The sequence below is a fragment of the Apteryx mantelli genome, chromosome 5, assembly GCF_036417845.1.
Source record: "Apteryx mantelli isolate bAptMan1 chromosome 5, bAptMan1.hap1, whole genome shotgun sequence".
Classification (NCBI taxonomy): domain Eukaryota; kingdom Metazoa; phylum Chordata; class Aves; order Apterygiformes; family Apterygidae; genus Apteryx; species Apteryx mantelli.
In genome coordinates, this window is record NC_089982.1 from 484,822 (window position 1) to 510,285 (window position 25,464).

The 25,464-nt window shown below is 45.2% G+C and overlaps 1 protein-coding gene across 1 annotated transcript in view; it reads right to left on the reverse strand.

Annotated features, from left to right (window-relative positions):
- Positions 1-25,464, reverse strand: part of TNKS (tankyrase) — a 136,717-nt gene that overhangs the window by 52,986 nt on the left and 58,267 nt on the right. Inside the window, exons 4-5 of the mRNA XM_067297281.1 lie at positions 8,953-8,989; positions 7,980-8,055 (exon numbers count right to left, since the gene is read on the reverse strand). Of these exons, the coding sequence (XP_067153382.1) occupies positions 7,980-8,055; positions 8,953-8,989 (113 nt within the window). The remainder of the gene's footprint in view (positions 1-7,979; positions 8,056-8,952; positions 8,990-25,464) is intronic.

Below are 25,464 nucleotides of genomic sequence, written 5' to 3' on the forward strand. Positions count from 1 at the left end.
CAACAAATCACCGGGATGGGATGGCACTCATCCAAGAGTACTGAGAGAGCTCAAGGATGAAACAGTTGAGTTATTAGCGGTACGTGACCATCACTTAAAACTGCCTCGGTACCTGAAGCCTGGAAAGTTGCAAAAGTAACACCAGGCATTAAGAGGTTTTGGGGAACTACGGGCCTGTAAGCTTTATGACTGTACCAGGAAAAATATAACAACAGCTAAAGCAGCCGGATAAATGTGATCTCCTTGGGAAGAGTCAACGCAAATGCTGTTAAGGGAAACTCCACCTTGCAAACCTTGTGGAGTTCCCTGAAGCAGTCAGCAAGCAAGCACGTGTGTAAGGGTAGCCTGGTTGATACAGTCTACTTGGGTATCTAAAAGGCTTTCGACAGACTTCTAGCCAGTGGTTTTTAAGGAAGATGACACGTCCTGACATGGACACATAGTAGGATGCAAAGATGGGAAACGGAGGGTGCAGCTAAACGCTCAGTCTGACAACATAGGGAGGCCACTAAGTGTTTCAGTACCATATCTGAAGGAGAAAAACAGCAATAAGGCAGACCAGTTTAGCTCTGAATAGCTCTCATACTCAACACGTGAGGACTTTGAGGGGGAAGCGACATTAAGGACAGAAATGGCATCTACAGCATTCACTATAGGCAGTCATATACAGAAGTCAAATGGATACAGTCCGCGGACAGAGCTGCCAATTTTCAATGCAAAAATAACCTCAGCAAGCTCTGTAAAGGAGAGGACTGCTCACAAGATCCCAGTAGAAGAAATATCATCGCCATTTCTGGATGCTCTGTGAGCTGATGCAGTCAAATCCAGACAGCAGCATTTAGTTAATGCACATACAGTACTGAACGGCAGCTCTGCACAAATCTGCCAATCTGACTTATTTTCTCTTGACAGTGGATGGATCCTTGCATAAGGCAAGAAGCCCTCCACTGTGGGAAGCTCATCAGCATGGGGAAACAGGTCAGGTAAACAAAGCACACCTTTAACAAACTTGGAGGTTACCTGAAGAGAATATGGATTACAACCTAATAAATGAGTTTTCCTGATTTGTAGAGAACAACTTCAGAGTAAACAGTCTCCTTCCAGTCCTTCAAATGCATGAGTTCTTTTCTTGAACATCATGGACTAGTTTTGCGAATAATTCCTGGAGAAAACGAAAACAAGTGAAGGGATACTCACGGAAACTTGTTGGTGAAAATATCCAAGATACCATAGCAGAGTCTTGGAGATCAGACAGATCAGTTTTACATTTCACGCAGAAGACATCCTCTTGGGCTACACAGGGTCTTCAGAAATTAAGCTGAATCAGTCATCCCCTACAAACCCAGGGGAAGCATTCTTGTGTCATCCAGAAGTCCTACCGCCAAGTACCGGTAACTCTGACCATGCCTGGCTGGTGAAATACGATGGGATCAAGCGTAGGAGAGGCTGCGGCTTGTCATTATTTCTGACAAACCTGAGCCCTAGGAATTACTTTTAAAGCAAACAAAATGGTATTTTAAAGGCAAAATATAGTTGCGACCATTTTAAAATACTCTTCTTCTTTTAACGTATGCACTGCTTTTGTTCTGAACAGTAACAGATGTGCTCTTCATCCTCCCTCGTACCTCCCAAAAGGAGTTTATAAGAAGCAGGGGAGCGTTGGCTGGCACCTTGCCCTAGGCCAGCGCACTGCACAGCTTAACTACCTGGGCTAGTTAAGAGGCATGAAACCCCTGCGACATCAGTGTCACAGACAACTGTGTTTAAAAGCCACCAGTCAGGGCCAACGTCTTGTTAGCAAACATTAGCTCATGGAATATACTGTTATTGCTTATTTGTATAACTGCAGCTCCAAAAAGCTGGACTCACGTATCATAAAAGCTCTGTATAACCCTCCTAGGACCACAAATGAAGAGCCCCAGATCTGCACATTTCCTACCCACAAAAGTGCTTTACAGTACTTCATCAAAACCAGACTGACATTTTATGCTAAATAAGCAGCAAGTGAAGAGATTCAGCAAAAGCTTGTCTGCCCATGGAGTTATTCTGGAATAACCGTTTTGGATTTACTGCGTGTGGAGATGTCTCTTTTTCTGAAAACAAATGACTTTTTCTAGTTAAACGCTTTATTGTAATGAGACTAATCAAGGAGAAAGCACTTGTTCTGAACCAAGAATAGGCACATACACAGTCAACTGCTAATCTGGTTTCAACAAATGACTCCTTCCACTCCTCACCCCTCCATCATCTTTCATTGTAGACAAGCCTCAAGACTGGAGACTTCTGAGATATCTACCAGCACCACGAACAATGTATGTCAGCAGAAAAGCTAACAAAAGCTTAAGGAAGATAAAGTGTTAATTGTGACACAAGATACATTACACATGACAGACAAGTATACACTTGTGTAGAGTACATGCAGAGATTTAGGTAAACCCTTGGGTATGACAAAATACCTTGGGCCAGGTATCTGCTCACAAGTCTTTTGCTCAAATAGGCAGCTTCTTTCTGGAGAAAAGCATTCTCACAACCTTTAAGCAACACACTTGATATTGCATGCGAAGTTTTAATTATTTCTTCCAAAAGATGTTCAATATTCACTTGAATATAATCTGTACATCATAAATTTATAGTACTAGCAGACGTACAGGTTCATGTGATATTAATTCTAATTTTTATTACTGAAGCAAAGGAAAAATGCAGGCAATTGCAAAGGTTTATAGTGTCACTAGCATATAATTTGATCACAAATCTTGCAGTACATGGTGTTTTTCTTCAACACCCATCTCCTAGAGACAAGCTGATTACAACAGAACTTCAACTTCTGCTGAAGTTTCTAGGCTTAATAACTGTAGAGGAAAAGCTTATGAAAACATGGATCGATTGCTCTATACAGGTTCAGAAACAGGAAAGCAAGCCGTTTTTCTTCCGAACTGCAGAATTTTTCAGGGAAATGGTTGAGAACAGCCAAACTTCTGAAGCAGAGGCTGGCAAATCCACTTACCAGCAGCAAATTGGAGCCTCTCCCCGGTTAGAGGAGACATAACTCACCCGATGTTGCTAGAATTCAGTTTCTATTTATCAGCCCTCTGCTTACAGGCCAATTGAGCTGGCTGCACATACCAAGGAAGAAACAGAGGAGGGAAAAGGGGGAAGCTGCAACCCCACCCAACAGGAAGCTAATCCCCATCAAAGACGTCCCATAGCAGGATCTGAGGAGGCATCATGCTACCTTCGCTCCAGCCTCCCCACGGAGCGTGCGTGCACACACACGATCTTGTAGACCTTCTCAGAGTAGAATTTCTGACATCTGTCACCCTGCATCCACGAACCTGGGCTATGCTGTACGTGGCAAAACGAACACCCGTACGGCAGGCAGGAATGGGCTACAGGGAAGCGGCCTGTCACCTGCAGAAGGCAAGGAGGATCTTCTTGGCCTCCAAGGTTTGGTGGGAAGGCCTGCATCTGGGGCTGTCTACATCTAGACTGGAAAGAGAGGCATAACAGCAAGCACCACAGAGACTGGTACTGGAAGCTGCAAGGACTAGAAACTGGGAACAGGCACTAGGAGCCAAGGGAGCTGGATTCCCTTTCATAAAGGGAAGCTTTTATTCAACTTTGATTACAGTAGAGTTTATATGGGCATGTATGGACTTAGGAAGAGATATAACATCCTCCGGAGGAGGCAACCCAACACTGAGCAACGTTAATCAGAGCTGCATGCTGAGATCCACCTTACGGGGGACGGATACCCAAGTAGGAAGCCCAGAGCTGAGAGGCAGCTTCCACCAGACCATGAACCCCTTCCCCAGAGATGTGCCCCCCAACCGAGGCTCTCAAACTCGTCACCCTGAAGGAAGGCAATTTAACAAAAAAATAGATGGGAAGATTAGTGCTTCTGCCTCTATTCAGACACGTGCAGGACAGTGCAGCTAGACTATATGTTACAACGGCATAATTTTTTTTTTAAAGGAAAACACAATGTAATGAAGCATGGGAAAAACACGCTTCCCCCACTCAAATTGCAGGCGTATTTGAAAAGTCAAGGAGTCTTCCAGTGATGGACACCTGAGTATTTTAGTGTCAGCATGATCTGAGCATGTGCAATGGAGTAGAGGAGCAGGATGTCATACACCCAGCAGAAAACCAACCTCAGAACAAAAATCCAGCCTCCCATTGCTAATAACTACCGTGTCAGCGGGAGGCAGTTCACTCCAGAAAGCTGCCCAGAAATAATGCGGGAAGTCTGCCTCGTAGAGAGGAGCTCTGATCGGAGCTGCTAAAACCAGTGTTTCCTTATTAGCGCACACACTTCTGTATTAAAAAAATAAAATAAAAAAGGTAGGACACTTACTTTAAAATAGTCAAAATATTCAAAACCAAGTCTTGGAAAATTCACCCAAAATTGAATCTTGAAAAAGCTCCATTTTGACAGAGGAAGTACTCTGTGAAGGCCTCTAAGGAGAAGCAACGTAGCATGCAAATTTTATGTTACATATCACACCAGACCCTAACATTTCTGTGATTTTTCGATCTCCTCTTAAAAAAATTAAAGCAAGACTAAACGGCAGTAAATGACTATTATCTTTCAGCTCAAGCACTTTTTTTTTAAAAAAGCAAACACAACAGGACACACTTTGGGAAGGATGGAAAAAAAGAAGTTCTTCTGGTGAAATCTTACCCTTGCATAACACTTTCACTTACATATACCGCACTGTATAGCTCTGCCCTGTACAGCTCAGTACATGTGCACCATTATTTGTGCACTCGCACATATTCAGACGTATAAGCCAATACTGGCTCAAAATCACTTTTACCCATCTCAGTGGAATAGCTGTTTCTCTGAGACAGTACTGTTGATTTTCCTTGGTCATCAAAACAAAACCCCGTAAGTTACACTGATGCTGGTTATACAGAAATGCTTTAGCAGCAGGTGTATAAAAATTGTTGTTTTCTTTTGCACATGCTCCTCCTGCCTTTTTCACTCCACCAAATAATTGCAAGAGGAGCAAAGTGCGAATTCCTTCTCCAGGCAACAGTTGGGAGATGCTCAGCAACGTGAACATCTTTACAGTGCTCATGTAATCTGTCTAAACTTTGACTTGGCGGGGAAGGAGCAAGTTTAGCTTTCATCCCTATTAAATCTTTGACCTCTATGCTGAACAAACACATGGAGAGATGGTATCAGCGCCAGCTGTAACTGTTTTAGCAGCATGGACACCTATCAGCTAGGAGTCGGACCCTGGGTACCAGCACATTTCAAAAAGGCTGTAAAAAGCACTCAGCCTGCAGCAAGTCTTGGTTACTCCCAACCCGAGCTGCCTTCAAACCAGTGAGCTACCATCAGAAGGTCCTGTCCCTTTTATTTGTTTTATGGAGCATGCCCTCCCAGCAGAAAGTCAGGACCTCTAGACTTCAGCATGCACAGGACATTTTAAAAATTCCACACAAAAGATCCCAATAAAAATAAGTAAACCGCATAAAGCGATAAAGTGAGCAATACTGGGATTAATAATATTCTAACTATTCAGGCAGCAGTTCTAGTGCAACGGCTGTCGGCTGGCAAATTCTGGAAACTCCCACTCCCAAGCACAGAAAACATCGGTGCCTGCTGTTATACGGGAAAAATAATTACCCGTTCGTCACTGGGACTCAATTTCCTGTTCTGCTAAGGTGAACAAGGGCTGGAGGAACGCACAAACCCCAGCAAGGCGCAAGAGCTTCTGGACGAGTCCACGCTGCAGAAGAAGCCGATGCAGAGATCCCCGGCCGCTCCGCGCAGCCTGCATCGCCCGGCCTTGCCAGGTTGTGCTCACGCAACAGCGCGCCCGAGACGCTAAGCTTTGCCTCTAACAAGGCTTTTCACGTGCAGGTGAACTGCATCTTGACTTGGCATGGTTCACATCCAGCCAGCCCAGAAGCTTCTGCGCCCAGGTCCCTGGCGCACGCGGGTCGGTTGTTGGATTGGGTCTTCCTTAAGGACACCATGGGATAAGATGACAGAAGTGTAAGTCTGCGGCTTGCAGATCTCAAGGGATCTGCAAAAAGTAACTAAGCAAAGCAATCGTATATTTGCTATGGAGGGCTCTCTGCCTCCATTAAAAAACATCAAGGCATGCGAGTTAAAAAAAATTAAATTTAATTTAAAAAGATTGGAACCGCTGACCCAAACATAGAGGAATGCAAAATCCAACTTCCAAAATGAGCAGAGTCTCAGCTTGTGTAAATCAGCGTAGATCAATTGGAAGCAAACACAGCCACACCAGAGACTTTAGTTTATGAGACGCTGTGCTGTAGGCTGAGAAGTTCACTTAATTTGCAGCACAGCTTAAAAAGATTAAACCCCAAATGATCCTGTAGTAGTACAGGACATTAAAACCATGCCTTAAAAATAAAATACTTAACAGTTATATAGCACCCTTGTTATGGAGAATTACTTCACCTTAAACATTCTATCCATTTATGTTGAAAAAATACATCTAGTAGACATCAACATAAAAAAAAATTAAAACCAATGGTAAGCTATCTTAATTCTTAACGTGTTTTAACAACCAGCGTGTTTACCAACAACCAAACACAAAGACCAATTATCAGAGTGCCCACACTGATTAACTTTAAATGCAATATGCTTTGAGCTTTGCACATAAATTTTCAAACCAATTTGGAGGCCACAATAATACATACGTAATTTCCACTAGCTTAATAAGATTTTTAAAATATTTTTTCATTTTAGAGCGATAAATATTCTAGATGGCATCTCTGCAAGGGCTTATTCCTCTCCTTGTTGACAGCAATCACAACTCTGCCTTTGGCCTTAGGTCACTGGCGATGGGGACTCAGTTACTCAGAAATGCGCTGTCGTATACCACAGCGCTTAATTATAACACCACATAAGAATATCTAACTGCAATCTCCTTTGAATAGTGAAGTCCTTAAAAAAAAAAAGAAAAAAAAAAAGGGAAACCGAGACCTACAGGTGATATGCTTATTTTAAAGTACCAGGTATTACAATTCAAGAGCCATTTTAAAATTTCTGCTAAAACAGGAATATTTCCACAAGGGAGCTACACTCTTACGGCCAAGGTGTCTTTGCAGGCAAAGGCAGCGCAGACCAGCGCGGCTCCACTGCTTTCAGCGGAACCGGGCCCATGCGCAGCAGCTGCAGCACCGGCCGCCCTCTACACCACGCTCCAACACGCTGCGCAGAAAATAAAGAACAAAAATTAAGGAGAAACTCCCGTGCTTTTCCTTCTGCAGCTCAAGAGCTGGAGAGGGAGCTGTACCATTACATGTGAGACCTTTTCAGTAGATGCACACTGAGAACATTCTGGTACAAGGGTTTTTTTTAAAAAAAAAAAAAAGCCAAAGTTTGTAAACCCAACAGTCTACACAGACCGGTGTTCGTTAATAATCCCAGTGTCTAAAATGTCATAAATCATAAGATCTGCTTCTCATGGCATACGTTCTTCCTAGTTCTTGATTTCCCTCACTGAAACCTCCCCGACAGAGAAAGTCGAACACAACACGATGGTCAAAGTTAAGCAAATGCAGAAGGTGTTAAACGTATCATCATACTGCCAGTCAAAAGCAGCAGAGCATCAGGAGCTAAGAATAATACCAACCTCCTCACCTAGACGATGTGCAAATACAGAGAGCAAAAGACCCTCTTCTCCCTTTATTTTATTCACCCGCAGCAGTACACTTTGTTTTTCCTATCAAAGGTTCTAGGGTTTCACTCTGGGCGTATGCCGGGGTCTGACATTTAGAAGAAACGACGCATTCAGAATCCATGTCTGCCGACAGTCGAGCTGTCACAGCCGCCAGGATCGAGGAAAACGGCATTTAATTTCATTGTGGAAAAAAAGACATCACTTAGGTTTCCCCCATGCACCACGTCTTGGCTTATACATCTATGCTTCCCAATATGGTTAAATTCATCTTTCTTGAATAACAGAAATGGAAAACAGGTATTAACTTACTTTACGCCCATCACTGGCATGGCAGTTCACATTTAAAGGAGTCAATAAAGCCATCAGTTTTTCTTCATTACCGCTCCTGTAAATGGAGAGGAGGGGATTAGGGAAAGGGGGGGGGGGGGAAGACATGGCTCTTTGCAAAATATTTACTAAGGAACTAGATATCAAACTGTCATTTATTGATATTTATACTCTGCCCAGAAGAATTCCAAATGGCCAAAGGACCTTCTGAACATTTCAAAACCAAAGGTAAATACAAGAAAGAATATTCAATTTGCAGTTACGAGTATTATAATAAATCATGCAAAAACACCTCTTGATATCTTTTCTTTTACCTCATCCTCTATTTCCTTCACTTAATTTTACAGATCTGCTGAAAGCCATTTTCTGAATTAAATGCTAGTTAGCAATAATTCCCCACAGCCTATGGCTCATAAAATTCATATAACTATAAAAATACCTTGGTATTGTTATGAAAAGGCAAACAGCTCAAGAATAACTGGTTTTGAGCTGTCAGAGAAAGGATAAAAGCATCTCTGGAATATGAGATTGAACTTCGTATCTTTTGTATAGGCTTCCTTTTGCTCTGTTCTGACAGGAAATATTTTGAAAATAAGCTTTAAGGCAGCAAAGTAAAATCCAAAAGACAAGAAAAATTGCAGCGTTCAGTTTTCCCCCCAAAAAGAACAGTCACAAAACGATAAATAGGATTTCAGCAGCTTAAAGCAAAGAGCTCGGTATTAACCTTATAACCACTACGGTGGGGGGATTTCAATTACATAAACAGACTTTGCTGTTTGCACCAGACTGGGAAGCCCAGCGAGATTTACGCTAACGAAGCGGCTCCTTTTTTGCATCATTGCCTGGAAAGGCGATGACAAAACACTACGGGTTTAAAAATCCCTTTTCCTCTTCTGTTTTACCTCCCCCCCCCCCCCCGCCCAAAATATGCTTTATATTCCAAAGCGGCACTCACCTAGCAGCTTCCAGGAGTTCGTCCTTCTTGTATTCACCTAAATGATTGCAAAATATCATGCTGTTAGCATTTGGCAGAAGACGGATTAAGAAACGCAGGAGGAAGCAAATACAGAATTAAAAGCCGAGGCGAGGAGGAGGAGGAGGAGGAGGAGGAGGGAGGAAAAAAAAAGCAAAAAAAAAAAAGCAAAAAAAAAAAGGGAAGGGAAGGGAAGGAAAGGAGCCCCCACCCCGGCGGGTGATGGAGCGGTGACGTGAGCCAGCCTGGGCAGGCAGCATCAGGCAGCGCCTTGGAGACGGGCAGCGAAGCGGCGTCTCCCGGTCCAATCCGGCACCTCCTTGGCCGGGCCTCGCAGGGAAAGGGCTCTCCTCGGGCGGCCGCTGACGGCAGCATCTCGCCTCCTCGCCGAGACGAGACGAGGCACGACGTGACGCGGGGCCGCCGCCGGGTGTCCGTCCGTCCCCCCGTCCCCCCCCTCCTCGCCGCCCCGTTCAGGGCTGTCGCCTTATCCCCGGCTCGGAGACAAAAGCGAGGCGGCGCACGCTCTCTAGGAGGCACCGAGCCTCCCGCCGGCCCGGCTGCAGCGGCAACGCTGAGCTCGGAGCCCTCCGGAAGGGCCGTTTAAAACATCCCACTTAGTCCGTCAGCCGCCGCTTTCCGCAGTCTCCGAGAAGACGTGCATTTGAAACAAAAAGCCCAGGCAAAAGGGCACGAACCCCCCCCCCCCCGGCCCTCTTGCAAGACCCCGAGGTCAGAGACAACCACGCCACATTCGCCTTTCGGATTCCGAGTTTCCACAGAAAACTCGGCTTGCTGCATCGCAGGGCAAACGTCACAAGCAAACGTTTTACATGGAGCCCAGGGCAAGACGAGCCCGGTTTTCCATGAAGCAGGACCAGGAGGGCACACGCCACCCGTGTCTAAGGGCGTTTCTACCCAGAATTTAGGAAACTGGCTTTTGAGCAGCCGCACGGGGTGTCCCATGGCCTCAAAGCCTCCAAGCACAGCGCTCTAAGGAAAACGGGAAGATGAGGCTGACCTGCGAGACCGAGAGGCAAAAATACCCCTTTGCGCCGTGTCTCCTACGCGTACTTGCAATAAGCCTCCGGTGAAACCTCTCGTCACGAGCGAGGAGAGCAGCCAGGCCTTGGGAGACGCCATGCCACGCTCCAGGTAAATTGGAAAGCTCCTCCGGGAGCAATATCCTTCAAGGAAGGACTTCTCCTTGGTTGCAGGAGGAGGGCGAGAGCCCTCTTGCCTTGCAAAGAGCCCTCTCCGGGGCCTCACCCGAGCTCCTGCTGCCTTCACCCAGGAGCCCAGGTAAGGATGGGCATTTCAAAGGCAGGCAATGAAGAGGAGGTTAGGCTTTGGAAGAATTTATACCTGTTTCTCAGAGAAAACTCAATTGCTGGGGAACAAGTAAAATTACAGAAATATGATTGCCGGTGTCTCGCTACTGCTCTCCAGCTTCATCACAGAGGGTTCCTGCTCACCACGGGTGATTGATTTTTCAAGCTGTGGCGTATGTTCCTCCTCTTTATTTCAATGAAGATAAAATAGTGGGCAAAATCATGAGCGTTTCAAATCAATGGAGAACGAAAAGTATTGGCCAGAATGTGAACAGGGGGGGAAAAAAAAAAAAACAGAAAAAAAACAAAACACAACCCCCAAACCCCCGCTTTATTACTCTTGCCTTCCTCATGCAACGATCTCAAACAGCTGGATTTGCAGCAGGAGAGTTATTGGCTCGTAGCATACCAATACTCCAGGGACTTAATCAGATTAAAAGACCTGCCTGCAGATTCTGGTTTGGCAGTGCACCTAGCCATCCTAATTGGGCTTTTGAATACCACTCGCTTAGAAGAAAATGCAATAACGTTTTTCCTACACGTCCAATAGGTCTGCACTTTAAAACACAAGCCCCTTCTTTCCTCAAACACCTCGATTACCAAAAACATTACTGACCAGCGTAAAACAGAAGGTTGTAGCTCTTGAGACATCAAAAGTGATGCTTCTAACTAAGTAAACCAATTACTTTTATCAAAAATGATTCTAAAAGAAAAGGTATTTACCGATACTGTCGAAATTCATACCAGCAACTCTCGAAATTCAGCACAGCTCTCCCACACTGCGATTAAGGATAATATTCTCTTGTAATCGGCTTACTTCATTGCTCTCCAGAAAAGCACTGCAGTTTCCAAAGCAATACCTGCGTTTACCCAGGCGCTTGCACCACACCATCAGAGCTAAAGCCGAGCGGCTCCGGAGCGTATCAAGGGCCGTCCCGCAACGTTTGGCCACAGCCACCTAGTAAAACACGCATTTGCAAAGCAGCTGAAGATAAACCAGGCGTGCTCGGGGAAGAGAGGAAGCTCGGGTTTGGAGCTGAAGCACGAGAAAACAGACCAGCAGCCTCACCTAATGCATCACTTAAAGAGCTCCTTTGGGCAAGTTCAGATTCACAGTCTGCAGGAGACCGTCTCCAGAACGGACCACGGGCAGCAGCCTGAACGACGCTTCCAAATCCCGCCGCGATCGCAAGCGTCGAGAGAGGAAAAAGTCCCTCCAGGCACGGAATCGGCACAGAGGATTTTTGACACTAACGTCTCGGACGTGGCAAAGCTTGTCCACCGGAGGTGTCAAATGTTAAGGCTGTTAGGCCCTGACACAGAGGACCAAAACCACAGCTTGCCAGCAGCTGCAAACTCAGCCGGGATCTCAGCGGAGGAGAGGAGACCTTGCCTTGCACCAGGACAACACGCTGCTGATCAGCGGCCGCTCTGAATCCAGCTGGAGCAGCCAAGAGCAACCAAAAGAAAAGATGCCAGAGCGGAGCGCTGGGCTGGACACATACACAGACACACAGGGAGATGGGGGGGAACATCGGATTTGGGAGGATGGATATCTAGGGGCAACATAAATCAATTCTGTTGTTGAAGTGCTCCAAGGAATAATCAATCAGGCAATCCACTTCTAAACACCACTAGTAAGTTAGAGCTAGATTTTAAATTTACTAGACGAGTCTCCAAAGCGTCAGTCATATACGCATGCATGTTTGAGACAGAAAAATCCCAGATCCTGGAAACCACCAATATGACGCATCGGTCCTGCAGAGCACTCTGCAGACAAATAATCCTATTTTCATTCTCTACAAAAGTGCTGAAATTTCAGCTAACTGCTGCAAGCTGAAACACATGGGATAAGGCTACAGTGCTTTTTACAATACATCTACACTAAGGAACAAGGCGAGCCGTTCTCCGTCTCCTCCAATGTGTCAGCTAATATGGGAGCCAACGGGTGCTGAAATGTTAATCTGGATGAAGCAGTTTTTGCTTTAACACGGTATCATGGGTCAGTTTTCCAGAGTGAGGACAACTTCTTAAAGGCTACTATGTCAGGCAATGAAGCTGTCGTTGTCCAATGTAACAGCAAAAAACAACGATGGGGAAAAGCAGCACTGATAAACAGTGAAAAATTTTACACTAGCCAGCAGTATCCTGCTTTAGAGATAGGTGACACCAGGACCACACTAATCTCGAGCTGCTGAATGTGCTGCAAGCTGTGGAAAAGAGACTCGTGAGTGTGGTCCCACTGAGCTCCACTCCTCATTAACCTTCCCGGCGGCCACCTCGTTAGGAGCTCCCGTTTCCATCTCAGGCGCTGTCGGAAGTCAGGGGTGAAACCTTGCTCCGTCAGACGATACGGCAGCTCTGCTTTTGACTTCAGCCGTGCGCAGACCACAGCTGGTTGCTGGCTACGTACCCGAAGGCTAATAGAGATGCTGCGGCTTCAGCTACCGCTTTGGATAGCGCGTATCCCCAAGCTGGGCTTGGCAAGGCGTTTGCGAGCAGCGAGCCAGCCGCACAGACCCTTCTCAAACGAGCATTCACAACTACCCGGCACCCTTACAGCTGTGGATTAACACACACAGACTCGTGCTACCCTTGAGTGGAAAAACAGATAAATAACCAAGCCCGTCCTTCCTTTCCCTCAGTTCTCCTTTTGGGTGCCACCCCACCCGGCTAGCACGGGAACGCGTGGGGCTGCCGGGGCAAAAAGGATCAGAGTCCTGCTGCGGATGGGACAGCAGGGGACAAGGACCTGTTTTTACCAGTTATTTGATCCGGCTCCACTCTGCGGCCACCCAAGGGGTCCACGCCAAGGCGGAAGGGAAAGCAAAGACTCCGTGTTTGAGCTGCCGTGGCTGCAAAGCAAGCCGTCTATGGAGCAGAGTCCAAACGGGGCTTAGCGAAGAAATAAACCCCGCAGAAACCGGCTAAAACAAACCTTTTGTCCGACTCTCCAGGACTTCACAGGCCTAGGAGTGAGAAGTGGGCACGCATCCACATAAGCTATTCTTTTTAGTCCACTGTCTTTGGAGCGATGCTTAAGCATTTAAACAAATTCAGTTCGTAATCAGGACCGGAGGCTGCTAGTGCTTGTGACAGACTGTTAGTTTTCCGGGTTTTCTTTAAATAAACACTATATTTTTAACAAACCTAGATTTTATATTCAACATGGTCTCTTTTGGAAGGGTGAGAAATCGTTCCATTAAAATATTCATCAATCCCCTCCTCCCCATGTGACTTTTCTTACAGTTGAATCAACAAATGAGACTAAAATACAGAGTTAAATAAGAGGTTATTATTATACTCTTATTATTCTCTATTCTTCTTACCTTATTATACTCCCTTACATCCTGCTTGTTCAGGGTTAATGTCTCCATCCCTCACTTCTCCACCCAGCTGTTTCTCATAAGTAACTGGGCTGATTTTATACGCTAACAGTCTAAATCAGGAACACAGCAAGACCTGAATTTTAAGCTCTTGTCGCAGCAGAAAAACACCCAAGCAGCCCTACCACATTTGAGAGTGACAGAAAAGACTCTACCTCTTCTGCCAAAGACGAGGCAGGAACCACATATGCACGGCTTTGAATTAGCCATTTGCAATAGGAACTCAAAACCTGAGAACGGCTCAGCTAGCGGGAAGGACTTTTGAGCACAGGCTTTAAAGGGCGGCGGGAATTAGAAAACAAACGTGGTTGGGTTACGGCCACGGCTCTCCCAAGCCACTTGGCCAGCAGCATCCTGCTCCGAGCAACTTCTGGTTTGATGGATAGCCAGTGCTCCTCTTTCAGCCTTCTAGAAACATAAAACTGGATTTCTTCGAATGCCTGGCAGGAGGCAGCACTTCGGGAAATCTGCACCTCTGCTACTGTCCTAAATGATGGAAGAGGCCTCTTCTGGATTAAGCCATCAACCCAAGGTGCACATACTGCCAAAGCATATATAAGATACAGCAGTTACGAGATGCCATCTTCATACCTAAGTATAAATTGCACGTAAATTACGGGTTTGGGCCACTGAGAAGGCCTAAGTGGTACATTAAAAATGGGTCTTTGGTGCACGTGCAATTATAACAAAGTTTAGCCTGTATTTAGCACATTAGGTATTTCTGTTTCTCAGAGGAGCTCTTTTCAGAGGTGCTGTCCTACTCGTGAAAAATGCTATTGGATTTCTGTCACACTACACTGGCAGGAAGATGAAAAAGTCCCTTTGTCGGAGGGTTTCAATTTTCTTAATTCTTTTAAATCATAAAACACAAAGATGAAGCTAAAGGAAGCCAGTCAAAGTCGAACAGCAGCATCTTTCTGAATGCTAAAGGGCCATTATGGGGAAAGAACCCGACACATCACATTACGAGATCCATAATCAAAAAAACACGTGTTAAGCCATGTAATGATCTTACCTTCAGCAAGGCTACTGTGCCCTACAATATCATTTCTACTGAAATGATAAATGACACATCTTCCAAAACTCATTCTCTTTTTGTACCCGTAAAAGTGGTTTCAATGTCATCTTAGTGCATGCTACTCATAAACACCATGCACACAACCATTTTCTACTCTTAATGTGAAAAACAATATAGCTATGCTGTATTCAGCATGGTGTACTTTTCCTAAAGAAACACCATCACTCTAACCTGTCACGTCTTTGGACCGACGCTGGAGGAGGAAAAAGGCAGAATTTTGTGAAACTGGGATGACGATCCAAAGCTTACGCAATTCAAACCGCCCTGGCGAGAGGGGAAAAACTGAAGGGGTTCAGGGTCACCTTTCCCCAAAGCTCAGTGTCCAGGAGCTCTCTGCTCCAACACGCAGCAAACTCGACCGGTTCCCTCCAGAGCTGCTGAGCGCTAAAAGCCTTTCCCGTCACCCGCTCCTTCACACCTAATGCAAAGGAAATACCCACACGGCTCTTCCTCTTCCCTGCACGTTTCTTGGGTTAATCCCAGCTCTCAGCAACATAAACCCTTCACTGCAATTCCCCCTGCTCTAGCCGCTCTCCGTATTAATAACGAATAAACTGCGCTATTCCATTTTCCCAGCAACTACTTCTTTCTCCTTTCTGCAATGCGCGTGCATACACAAGTATTTTCTCTTGGGGATTTCTAGCAAGCCTTTCCGAAGGAAGACAAAGGGCTACGAAACTTTCCTCGCCGAAGGCCTCAGTACAGTAGAGGTGGATAGATGTCCTTCCTGTCAGGACAAAACCAAGAACTAAATCCTGAGGAACACAGCAGAAGCAATGAGCTGCTTTCACATTAGTGCACCCTCTTCAAGAGCCAGCTTGCCCCCTTGTGCTTCCAAGGAACCTACTCAAACAGGAAAATTAACTGATTCCCCCAGAACGTGCTCTAAAAAGTGACCACAGAAATGTCTGTGTATTAGTGACACAGATGCTGGAAGAAAACTAGCAAGGAAAACGCATATATAAACCCTCAGGAAAGCTACACTGTGTAAAAGCAAGCTCTGAAAATATGCTTTATCATCTAATCTTTCTCTGAAAAGACCTTTGAAGTGAATGCTCACCAACAAAAGTTTGCAAGACCTCCAGTTTTCCCACTGTAGATAAAGCACGCTCGCCAGCTGAGGACGTGGCGTCTGTTCACAAGCCTACAGTTTGAGTCAAAACCGCTGAATTTATTTTAATTAAAGATCTATGTACCGTTATATGCCGCAAAACATGAGGGATTTCACACTAGCAAGTTGTACGGATTTAAAGAGGGTTTTTATGCTTGCTGGGAAATGAATGCAAGGGGAACTATACATACGTGCCAAAGTATGTTTCTACTGACTGTAAAAGTTTATTACTGGCTGGTGCAATCCTTCCTCTTTACAGCTGGAGCTGCCTCATGCACCTAAACGCATCGTGCAAGCTCGAGCGGAGACGCTGCCGCCCCCTAAACACGCACGTGCGTTGCCACGCTTGCCCTGCAGCCTGCACCCCGGGAGGAAACCGAAACCGGTCTCTACCTCCTAGAGAAAAACCCAAATACTTGCTACGCCGGCTAGGCTGCGAGAACGGAGGAAAAGTCAAGCGGTAGGAACCACCGCCTCCGCGCTAACGGCGTCACCCCGGAGAAACGGCGGGGCACGGCGGCGCAGCCCACGCAGCCGTAATGACCGCGATCGCTCGGCCGCTGCCTCTCTCGGAGCACTTAGCGTCAGACGCTTCTCTCCCCGGTCTCCCACGCGTCCAGGCAGTCGCCACGAAACACGCTTGCGTATCTTTAAAGTCTCGGGGGGGGGGGGGGGGGAGGGAAAATTTCAGAAGCATCTCAGTTAAATTCTAGGGAACGTTTCTCTTTGGAACCGGAGGAAGCCCAGGGCAAACCTGCAGGGCACACAGCAACGAAACCACCTATCCGTGCTTTGGAAGTCAACGAGAACAGTGCGCCGTTATCCTCATCACCAGGAGAGCGGATATCATTAAAAGTCAGCTCGTATGTTTTATGCAACACTTTTGAATTTACTTGTATTTTACTTACCAAAAGAATGTCAAAACGAAAGGGAAGGGGATTTTACTAGAATGCACAATTTTGACATGCCAAACAGGAACCCGATGTGTCAACAGGTCGGCTTAAGTGTTTTGAAAAAATGTGCATTTCCCACAATCAAAAAAGAAGGTAACAGAGTAACTCAGCAGCTTTTCCCCTTGTAAGCCGTACAACTCGATAAATAATTTTGCCTCCCCTGTGCCACGCGAGCCCATTAAACACCTCCCTCCCTGCGGGTTACTGTTATTTGCCCATCGCCTCATCAAAAGACACAACTGGCAAACGAGTGAAAACCGGGTACAATCTGAGGGAGGGGAGAGGAGAGAGCAGCAGACCTGGCAGCAGGGGACGTGGATCGGTACTGAAGACTGGTGAGAGCCCTCAGAATTGAAGAAGGGCTGTGTCCGACTTGGCCACATCCTTCCCCTCCCTGACACCCTCCATCAGAGCTGATGATACAGGGCACATATACGCTAAAAAGCTACCATTCCCTTTGAGCCATCTCATGGCAAAAGGCTCATTTTCAATTTAACCCCCCCCCCCTCCAAATCTTCAGGCCTTATCCGAACCCACGCTTCCCCCAGCGGTGCGCAAGGACAGTAAGGCGGCTCAAGCTTTGCCTGAGCCAAACGGCGCTGTGGGCTTCGGGCGCTCGCTCCGTGACCCACGTGCGACTAGGGATGTTTCGCAAGAGGAAGGAAAGAGAAAGTTGGGATTTACAGATGACAGTTTTAATCTAAACCTGCCAGTTGTCCACCTGCCCTGGAAAACATCTATTAAAGCACCAGCGGGGGGCAAAGGTGCATGTCATATTTACATCCAGATACTATTTGCTGCTCCTGTTGGACCAGTATATCACAAGGTGGAAAAGTAATAATAATATTACCTATTGCAAACATGCAGAAGGTCTAGCTGCAAATGACGGTATTATTTACCCAACTGGGAAAGAATAATGAAATACTATGTACAACTCAACTTTCGTAAACATCTTTGAACCCTTGTACCAATCTCACCGTTTTAAATGTTTTGCTTGTTACGTGCACAACAGATAACGGGATTACGTGTATGATTTCTTTAAAAAAAAAAAGACAACCTCAGTGACGTAAATGACAACAGAGATCACTACAAAGAGCGGAAACAAAATAGCACCACGGAAAAAAGGCGGCTGGTAGAAGGAAAGAAATACTATATTCGTTAATCAAAGGTAAAAGCTTTACTTTACCAGAGTGCTGTCATTATGTGCTGATTTCAAAAAACAGCATTCATTCTTCAATTTTTTAGTTATGCATGAGAAGTTTCATCTGATGCAATACAAGGCTGCCTGTGCCCGAGATACTCTATAGAAAACCAGTCTACGGAAACCCGTCACCAATGACGTCCAGCTTGACCCTGCTGATATGCCCTGTGTACAGTATTTATATTGCACTGGACACCCAAGTACCAGGACTTCATAGCCACTGTACGCACATCTGGGCATAAAGTACCTTCCAAAGCCAGATGTTCACTGTGGCCCTCAAAGGGAACATATAAATTGCATGTGCCCTCAGCACAACAGCTCTGCAGGTTTCCGTGCAGACCTAGAGCGCAAGGTAGTTTAATAATGTTTTGTATAAAATAGGAACAAATACTGCTGTCCCTCCTCAATTACTTCCAGTAATTCCCATTAGACTTAAGACTGTGTACCTCAAATAATTCAAAATTTAACTGGCCAAAAAGCATCCCTCATTCATCACAGCCATTAATGATCTTAAAGATCCCCAAGAAAATACATTTAAAGGATCTCCTTATCAGGATTCATCAGTGCCTAAAACAGCCTATTTCGCCAACAGCTTTATTTCAAAGTTACTCTGCAGAACACTTTGATTTTAGCTTCCCCCAAAAGTGCCATCTGACCAAAAAGGAAAAAGGACCAGTAACACAGGTTCTCTCCCATGCCCTAGGTGCATTTGTTCAATGTGAGCTCACCCAGCAGTCCCACTCCTTCCAGAGAGCATCTGCTATCACTAACAAATACTACTGTATATTTTCTCCCCCTCAGGATTCCTCTTTATCAGCTTCTGTTAATGTGCAGAAGGAATGGATGAAGGAAACAAGACTGAAAGGCATCAGGCAAGAAAATATTCAGTGGTGGGGGGAGCAGTAACATTTCTGTTTTCCCTTTTTCTGCTCAGCAGCCACATCAAGAATCTTCATCCCAGGTTGCAGGCTCTCGGAGTCATTGAACGGAGGGCAACCTCCTGCTGGTTTTTGTCAAAGACAGTTTTTCTACTTACCATTTTGGCCCAAATAGAAGGCTATGCTTAGATATGGACGCATTCACCATTCTTGAATGTGCAGTTAGCGCTTTACAAGCAAATCTACTATATGTTCCCTCTAAGAGGCAGTGGTGTCCTCTGGCAACTTGAAGCTGCTTGGCTTTTTTGGGTACTTTTAGCTTCTAGGGAGGGATTTTTGGCCAGCAGCTAAGACCCAGGGTCTCGGCAAACAGCTGCATGACTCCTTTCCTCCCCCGTTTTCTCTTCTCCAAGATGTTGCTCCTTACCTTAGCAAGGAGACAAAAAGTCAAAGACAGAATATCCTATAAGGTAAGGCTTTTAGGAGCCACCATGCACATGAGCCATAAATTACTCTTCCTCTGACTTGTTTGCTCTCCAGGATGGAGACCTTGATCTACCATCTTCCAGCTGTGCAGACAGACAAAAGTGGGCAGACTCTTCAAAGATGGAGCCACATTTTCACCGCCAATGACTCATGGATCAGGAACAGGTCTCCCTGCACAGCTCAACACAATTTCAAGAGAAAGAGACCTGTGAAAAGGTGCAATTTACTGGGTAATTAGACCAACAATTTCTAGAAGTCTGGAGAGAGTTCTCATCACATTCCCTGGAGATACTGCATCATCTGAAAAGGAATCTCTTAAAATACTTATGTTTTAGATTTGCAGAAAAGACCTGCACGAGTTGCAATGCAAGCACAGAAAAGTTACTGTCTCCGTTCTCAGATGAATGTCAGATTTAGGATATGAATATGCTGAAGTTTTTTTTTTTTCCTTTTCTCAATGTCTTACTTTGCTCCTTCCATCACTGCAGTTTTATCAAGTACATATTTTCCTCCTTTTGTTTTTAGACGTGGAAAAAACCTCTCTGCCTTTTATCTGCTGGAAACTGGACATGATGCTCGCAGAAGATTCTTTGCTACGACTGCCAGATATTAAACAGAATCTGCACATCTTTCCAACGAAAGGTTATTTTTCCATGTTTTTTCACTGGCATTCCGATAACTTAAAACTTGACTCATTTCTGTGTTTCATCAGAGAAAATGCATCTTTCACTTCCAGGACTATGGAGGACAAGAAACTAACAGCAAAGTTACACAGGAGATAGTGTTTATCACTCAGGAAATAATGTCTCTTTACTCACCCAGGGTTTTTTTGCCCCATATTATTTTTAGAATTGGTAGGACAAAAAATTAAGTTTACAAAATGGACATCCAATTCATTGGATGGTTCGGCTAGCCGGCAGCAGTCTCCCAACACCGGGTAACCTGCTCAGTCGCAGCCCAGCACTGCCTGCAACAGCTCTGATCCACCCTACAGTCGAAGGAGGACTGAAATTTTGACTCCTCGCATTCATTCCCACAATAGTGCGGACACGAAAGGAAGCTCCTCTGGCAGCAGACCAAATCAGAGTGACCATGCATCAAAGCGACGCTGCTCCCGACCGATCTGTTCGACAGCAGAGGTCAAACCGAGATGCCAATGCAGCCCGCATGCTGCCTTACATTTGGGACTAAGAGCTCTCAGCTATCTACAGGGGAGGTCTCAAGGCTCTGCCTTCTTCCCCCACTGCTGCCGGGGGAGGAACAGAGCTCCTGCAGCAAAGCGCGTATCGTACCGAGTCCTGCTCTCTTCTCAAATCTACTCAAAAGCTCTTCAGAAGCGAAGAGCCCGATTTCCTTGGGTTTGGTGTCACCCCATGTTTGCTCTTGGTTCCTGCTGCCCTCTCCTGCATCACCTCCCATGATACGTGAGCGCCAACTCTATACAGCAATCATATTCTGCACAAAATCAGTCATTCGTCACGAGAAGCAGCTGCTTTAGGGCTGACAGTGGCAGATGCGTGGGTACAAATCGTATTTGGAAGAACTGGTTAAAGGTACTGCATATCTTTGTTGTTTTTTTTTTTTCCCCTGTTCTCTTCACAACAGTCATACCAACAAGCTCCTGCACCTACAGCCATACTACGCTTATTCCCAGATCAGCTGGCAGCCCCATCAGTCATGCGTGTCATCTGCCTTGGCTTATGTAAGGCACGCATGCGTGGAAAGAGGTGAGGACTTTGCTGAAGACAGCAGTCACGTGAAAGTTAGCAGTAATGCGAGTCTGCTGCTTCTATAAGGGTAGAGTTGCTGCCCTGCCCAAATTCAAAGAATAAACCGAATCCTGAATCTCCGCCAAAATCCTCTTGGCATTACACAAAATAATAAAGCTCAAATAAACAGCAAGAACATTGTATTCTTAAAAGGTAGGCAAAAACAAATTTGCAGAGCACGGAAGGAGGTAGATCTTGATGCTCAAGGGCCAATAAGTGATCAAATGAATTTATGTGCTGTAAATGATACTGAAACAGCAGAAAATACAAAAGGTCTCGTTTTAAAATGCAGAAGGAAACGTCACTCAGGAGAGTAAAGCGTTCACTTAAGCGAGCAAAGGAAAACAGGATTATATAAAGGAAACGTGCTATTCAAAAATCTCTATCCCACGGAATAGGCAACTATTTCAAAATACTTTGTGGTGACAACATTTCAAAATATATGTTTGAAAATGCTAGAGCTTTAGTGCTCTTACCTCAGTGCGACGCAGTACTGGGTTGTATATGGCTTCTATTCAAAGAAGAGATACCTGAGAGGGGGGAGAAAAAACAAAACACAACAAAAACCCTGCCTCCATGAATAACAGCCTCCCAGAAATATCTTCTGACTACTCCTTTGGGTTTCTAAATGATTTTAAATGATCCTCATGTATCGAGTCTTTTAAACTACCACCCCCCTTGCCCATACCCCCCCCCCAACGCCCGCAAATCATCGCTTGCACTCTCTGCAGAGTGCAACTCCACGCTTGTCTCCTTCCCCGACGTCCGAAAAAACGACGCTGCTTTCTCCTCCATACAACGCTCTGCTCTTCCTCCAGCAAGGAAGCCGCCAGATCCCAGGCGGGTTTTCAGCTTGCCTTGGCCCTGTCACCCGCTCTAGACTGGTGCCTTGCAGTCTTAGTTTCCGTCTCGAAAGATGCTTCATCTCCAAAGCTCTGCAGACATTTCATTTCTATAAGAAAAACCAGCTGCAATTTATGGACAGAAAAGACGAGCCCCCTAATGAAGGAATAATATATATATATTTTTATGCTTTATTCTTTCTTGCCTTGAACACCGGCTAAAACAGAACACCTCTCTTCATTTGGCAGCACTGGTTTTCTTTGCCTTCCCAGCAGCCAAAGCAAAGGCTCAAAAGGAGGCAGGTCCAAGCCCTAAACCAGGAAAGGGAAAATACTCTGCCTCAGCTTTTACTCGGGATGGCAGTACAGAACCACAGAGACACAGGAACGGCAGCAGTAAACGTACAGGGATGGAAACGCCACACCATCACAACAGGGAAACAGAGAGTTAAATGTGCTCCTATTTGGGCTCCATCCAAGAACACTGAAGGAACCAGCACATTAAGTTTTATTAAATTCCTGGTAAGGAAATGTCATAAATCTACCAAGATGGGTGGCGTTGCCAGTTCAGTGCCTCCTTTTAAGAAAGGGAAAAGGAAATCAGTCCAAGCAACTGCAGGTCCACATGTCTGACCTCAGCAGTGCGTACAGGTCAAAAGCAATCCTGCAGGCAAGATGATGGACAGAAGATGTGACAAACACGACACCACCCTTAGAAAGGGAACTCATCCTCCAGTTGAACCTTTGATGCAATTACTGATGGTTTCCAAAAAGAAAAGAAAAAAAAAGAAAAAGGAAAACCCAGGATATTTTTTCCCCTGCAAATACATGGGGAATTATCAGTTCAGATGGGGCTAGCATGGGTATTGCAGAAGTGTTAAACCACAAGCTGAAGGGAAGACCAAACCAGATACCCTTGAAAGGGAAACCACTAGGTTGAAAGGAGGGGTACAGCCTACTCTGACTTGAAACATTTATTCCCAATACTCCAACCGGGTGGGATTTAACATGCCACGGTCTGGCAGGGTTCAACCACTGCACCAGCTGCAGTCGAGCCGAGGCTGCCATTAGACTGAATCTCACCTTAAAGATGAGGCTACGCCCATGCTGTAACATGCACAACGTGAGGATTTCGGAGAGCGCTACCGGGCAGTTTAAAACAGAAGTTATGAACAGAATTTCTCGAGGCTTCAACTCGCGTAATAATTTCACTCATCACTGGTGCAAAAGATGGGAGCATGCAAATGAGACCCTTTCAACATAAAAAAGAACCGAAAGCTACAGGAAGCACTGGATGGCCTTCAGGACTTCAGCAATAAGCCAGGAAGAAGTTTAACAGCATTAAATTAGCAGGATTAATTACAGCTCTTCTCTCCAAAACTGAGTTCATCCATTGGTAATTGCAGAGCAGAATATAGAGGGGAAAGACCGAGATGCCTTAGTCACTCAGATGATGACCCGAGGGCCTGTAAGGGGAAGCAGCTGTGAAAAATGTAAGGGTAATTTTAGGAAGTATCAGGTTACACACTTCCAGGAGAAAGAGTAAAGTATTAAGGTACAGGCATACCTCATTTTATTGTACTTCACAGATACTGCGTTTTTTGTTTTTGTTTTTCTTTTAAACACAAATTGAAGGTTTGTGGCAACCCTGCGTTGAGCAAGTCTATCAGCGCCATTTTTCCAACAGCATGTGCTCGCTTTGTGTCTCTGTGTCCCATTTTGGTAATTCTCACAATATTTCAAACTTTTTCATTATTATTACATCTGTTATGGTGACCTGTGATCAGTGATCTTTGATGTTACTGTTGTAACTGTTTTGGGGCGCCACAAACCGTGCCCATGCAAGATGGCGAACTTAATAAATGTTGCGTGCGCTCTGACTGCTCCACTGACCAGCCATTCCCCTGTCTCTCTCCCTCTCCTTGGGCCTCCCTATTCCCTGAGACACAGCAATATTGACATTAGGGCAATTAATAACTCTACAGTGGCCTCTAAGCGTTCAAGTGAAAGGAAGAGTTGCACGTCTCTCACTTTAAATCAAAAGCCAGAAATGATGAAGCTTAGTGAGGAAGTCATGCCAAAAGCCGAGGCAAAGGAAGAGTTCTTGAAGGAAATTCAAAGTGCTGCTCCAGCAAACACACGAATGATAAGAAAGCAAAACAGCCTTATTGCTGACATGGAGAAAGTTTTAGTGGCCTGGATAGAAGACCAAACCAGCCACAACCTTCCCTTAAGCCAAAGCATCATCCAGAGCAAGGCCCTAACTCTCTGCAATTCTGTGACGGCTGAGAGAGGTGAGGAAGCTGCAGGAGAAGAAAGTGAAGCTAGTAGAGGCTGGTTCATGAGGTTTAAGGAAAGAAGCTGTCTCCATAACATAAAAGTGCAAGGCGAAGCAGCAAGTGCTGATGTAGAAGCTGCAGCAAGTTATCCAGAAGATCTAGCAAAGACAATTGATGAAGGCAGCTACACTAAACAACAGATTTTCAATGTAGACAAAACAGCCTTCTATTGGAAGATGCCACCTAGGACTTTCATAGCTCAAGAGGAGAAGTCAATGCCTGGCTTCAAAGCTTCAAAGGACAGGCTGACAGCAAGAGAACTAGCATTAGAAGTGGAGCCTGAAGATGTGACTGAACTGCTGCAATCTCATGATAAACCTTTAACGGATGAGGAGTTGCTTCTTACATATGAGCAGAGAAAGTGTTTTTTTGAGATGGAATCTGCTCCTGGTGATGACACTGTAAACACTGTTGAAATGACAACAAAGAATTTAGAATATTACATAAACTTAGTTGATAAAGCAGTGGCAGGGTTTGAGAGGACTGACCCCAATTTTGGAAGAAGTCCTGTTGTGGGTAAAATGCTATCAAACAGCATCACATACTACAGAGAAGTCCTTCATGAAAGGAAGAGTCAATCGATGTGGCAAACTTCACTGCTGTCTTAAGTAATTGCCACAGCCACCCCAGCCTTCAGCAACCATCAGTCAGCAGCCATCAACATCGAGGCAAGACCCTCCATCAGCAAAAAGATTATGACTCGCTGAAGGCTCAGATGATGGTTAGCATTGCTTAGCAACAAAGTGTTTTTTAATTAAGGTATGTACGTTGTTTTTTTAGACATAATGCTATTGCACACTTAATAGACTACAGTCTAGTGTAAACATAACTTTTATACGCACTGGGAAACCAAAAAATTCGTGTGACTTGCTTTATCGCAATGATCTGGAACCAAACCTGCAATATCTCCAAGGTACGCCTGTATTATCCACTGCGCTAATAAAGCCTCATCTGGATTACCATGTCCAATTCTGGTCATTCATATTCAAGAAAGGTTAATTTTTACTGGAAAACGTAAAGAAAAGGATCAGAGGAACACAGAATTTATCACAAGGAGGAAATAAAACACCGTTTTCCCATTCAGCCTAGCAAGACAAAAATATGAAAGGAGTCTGACTGG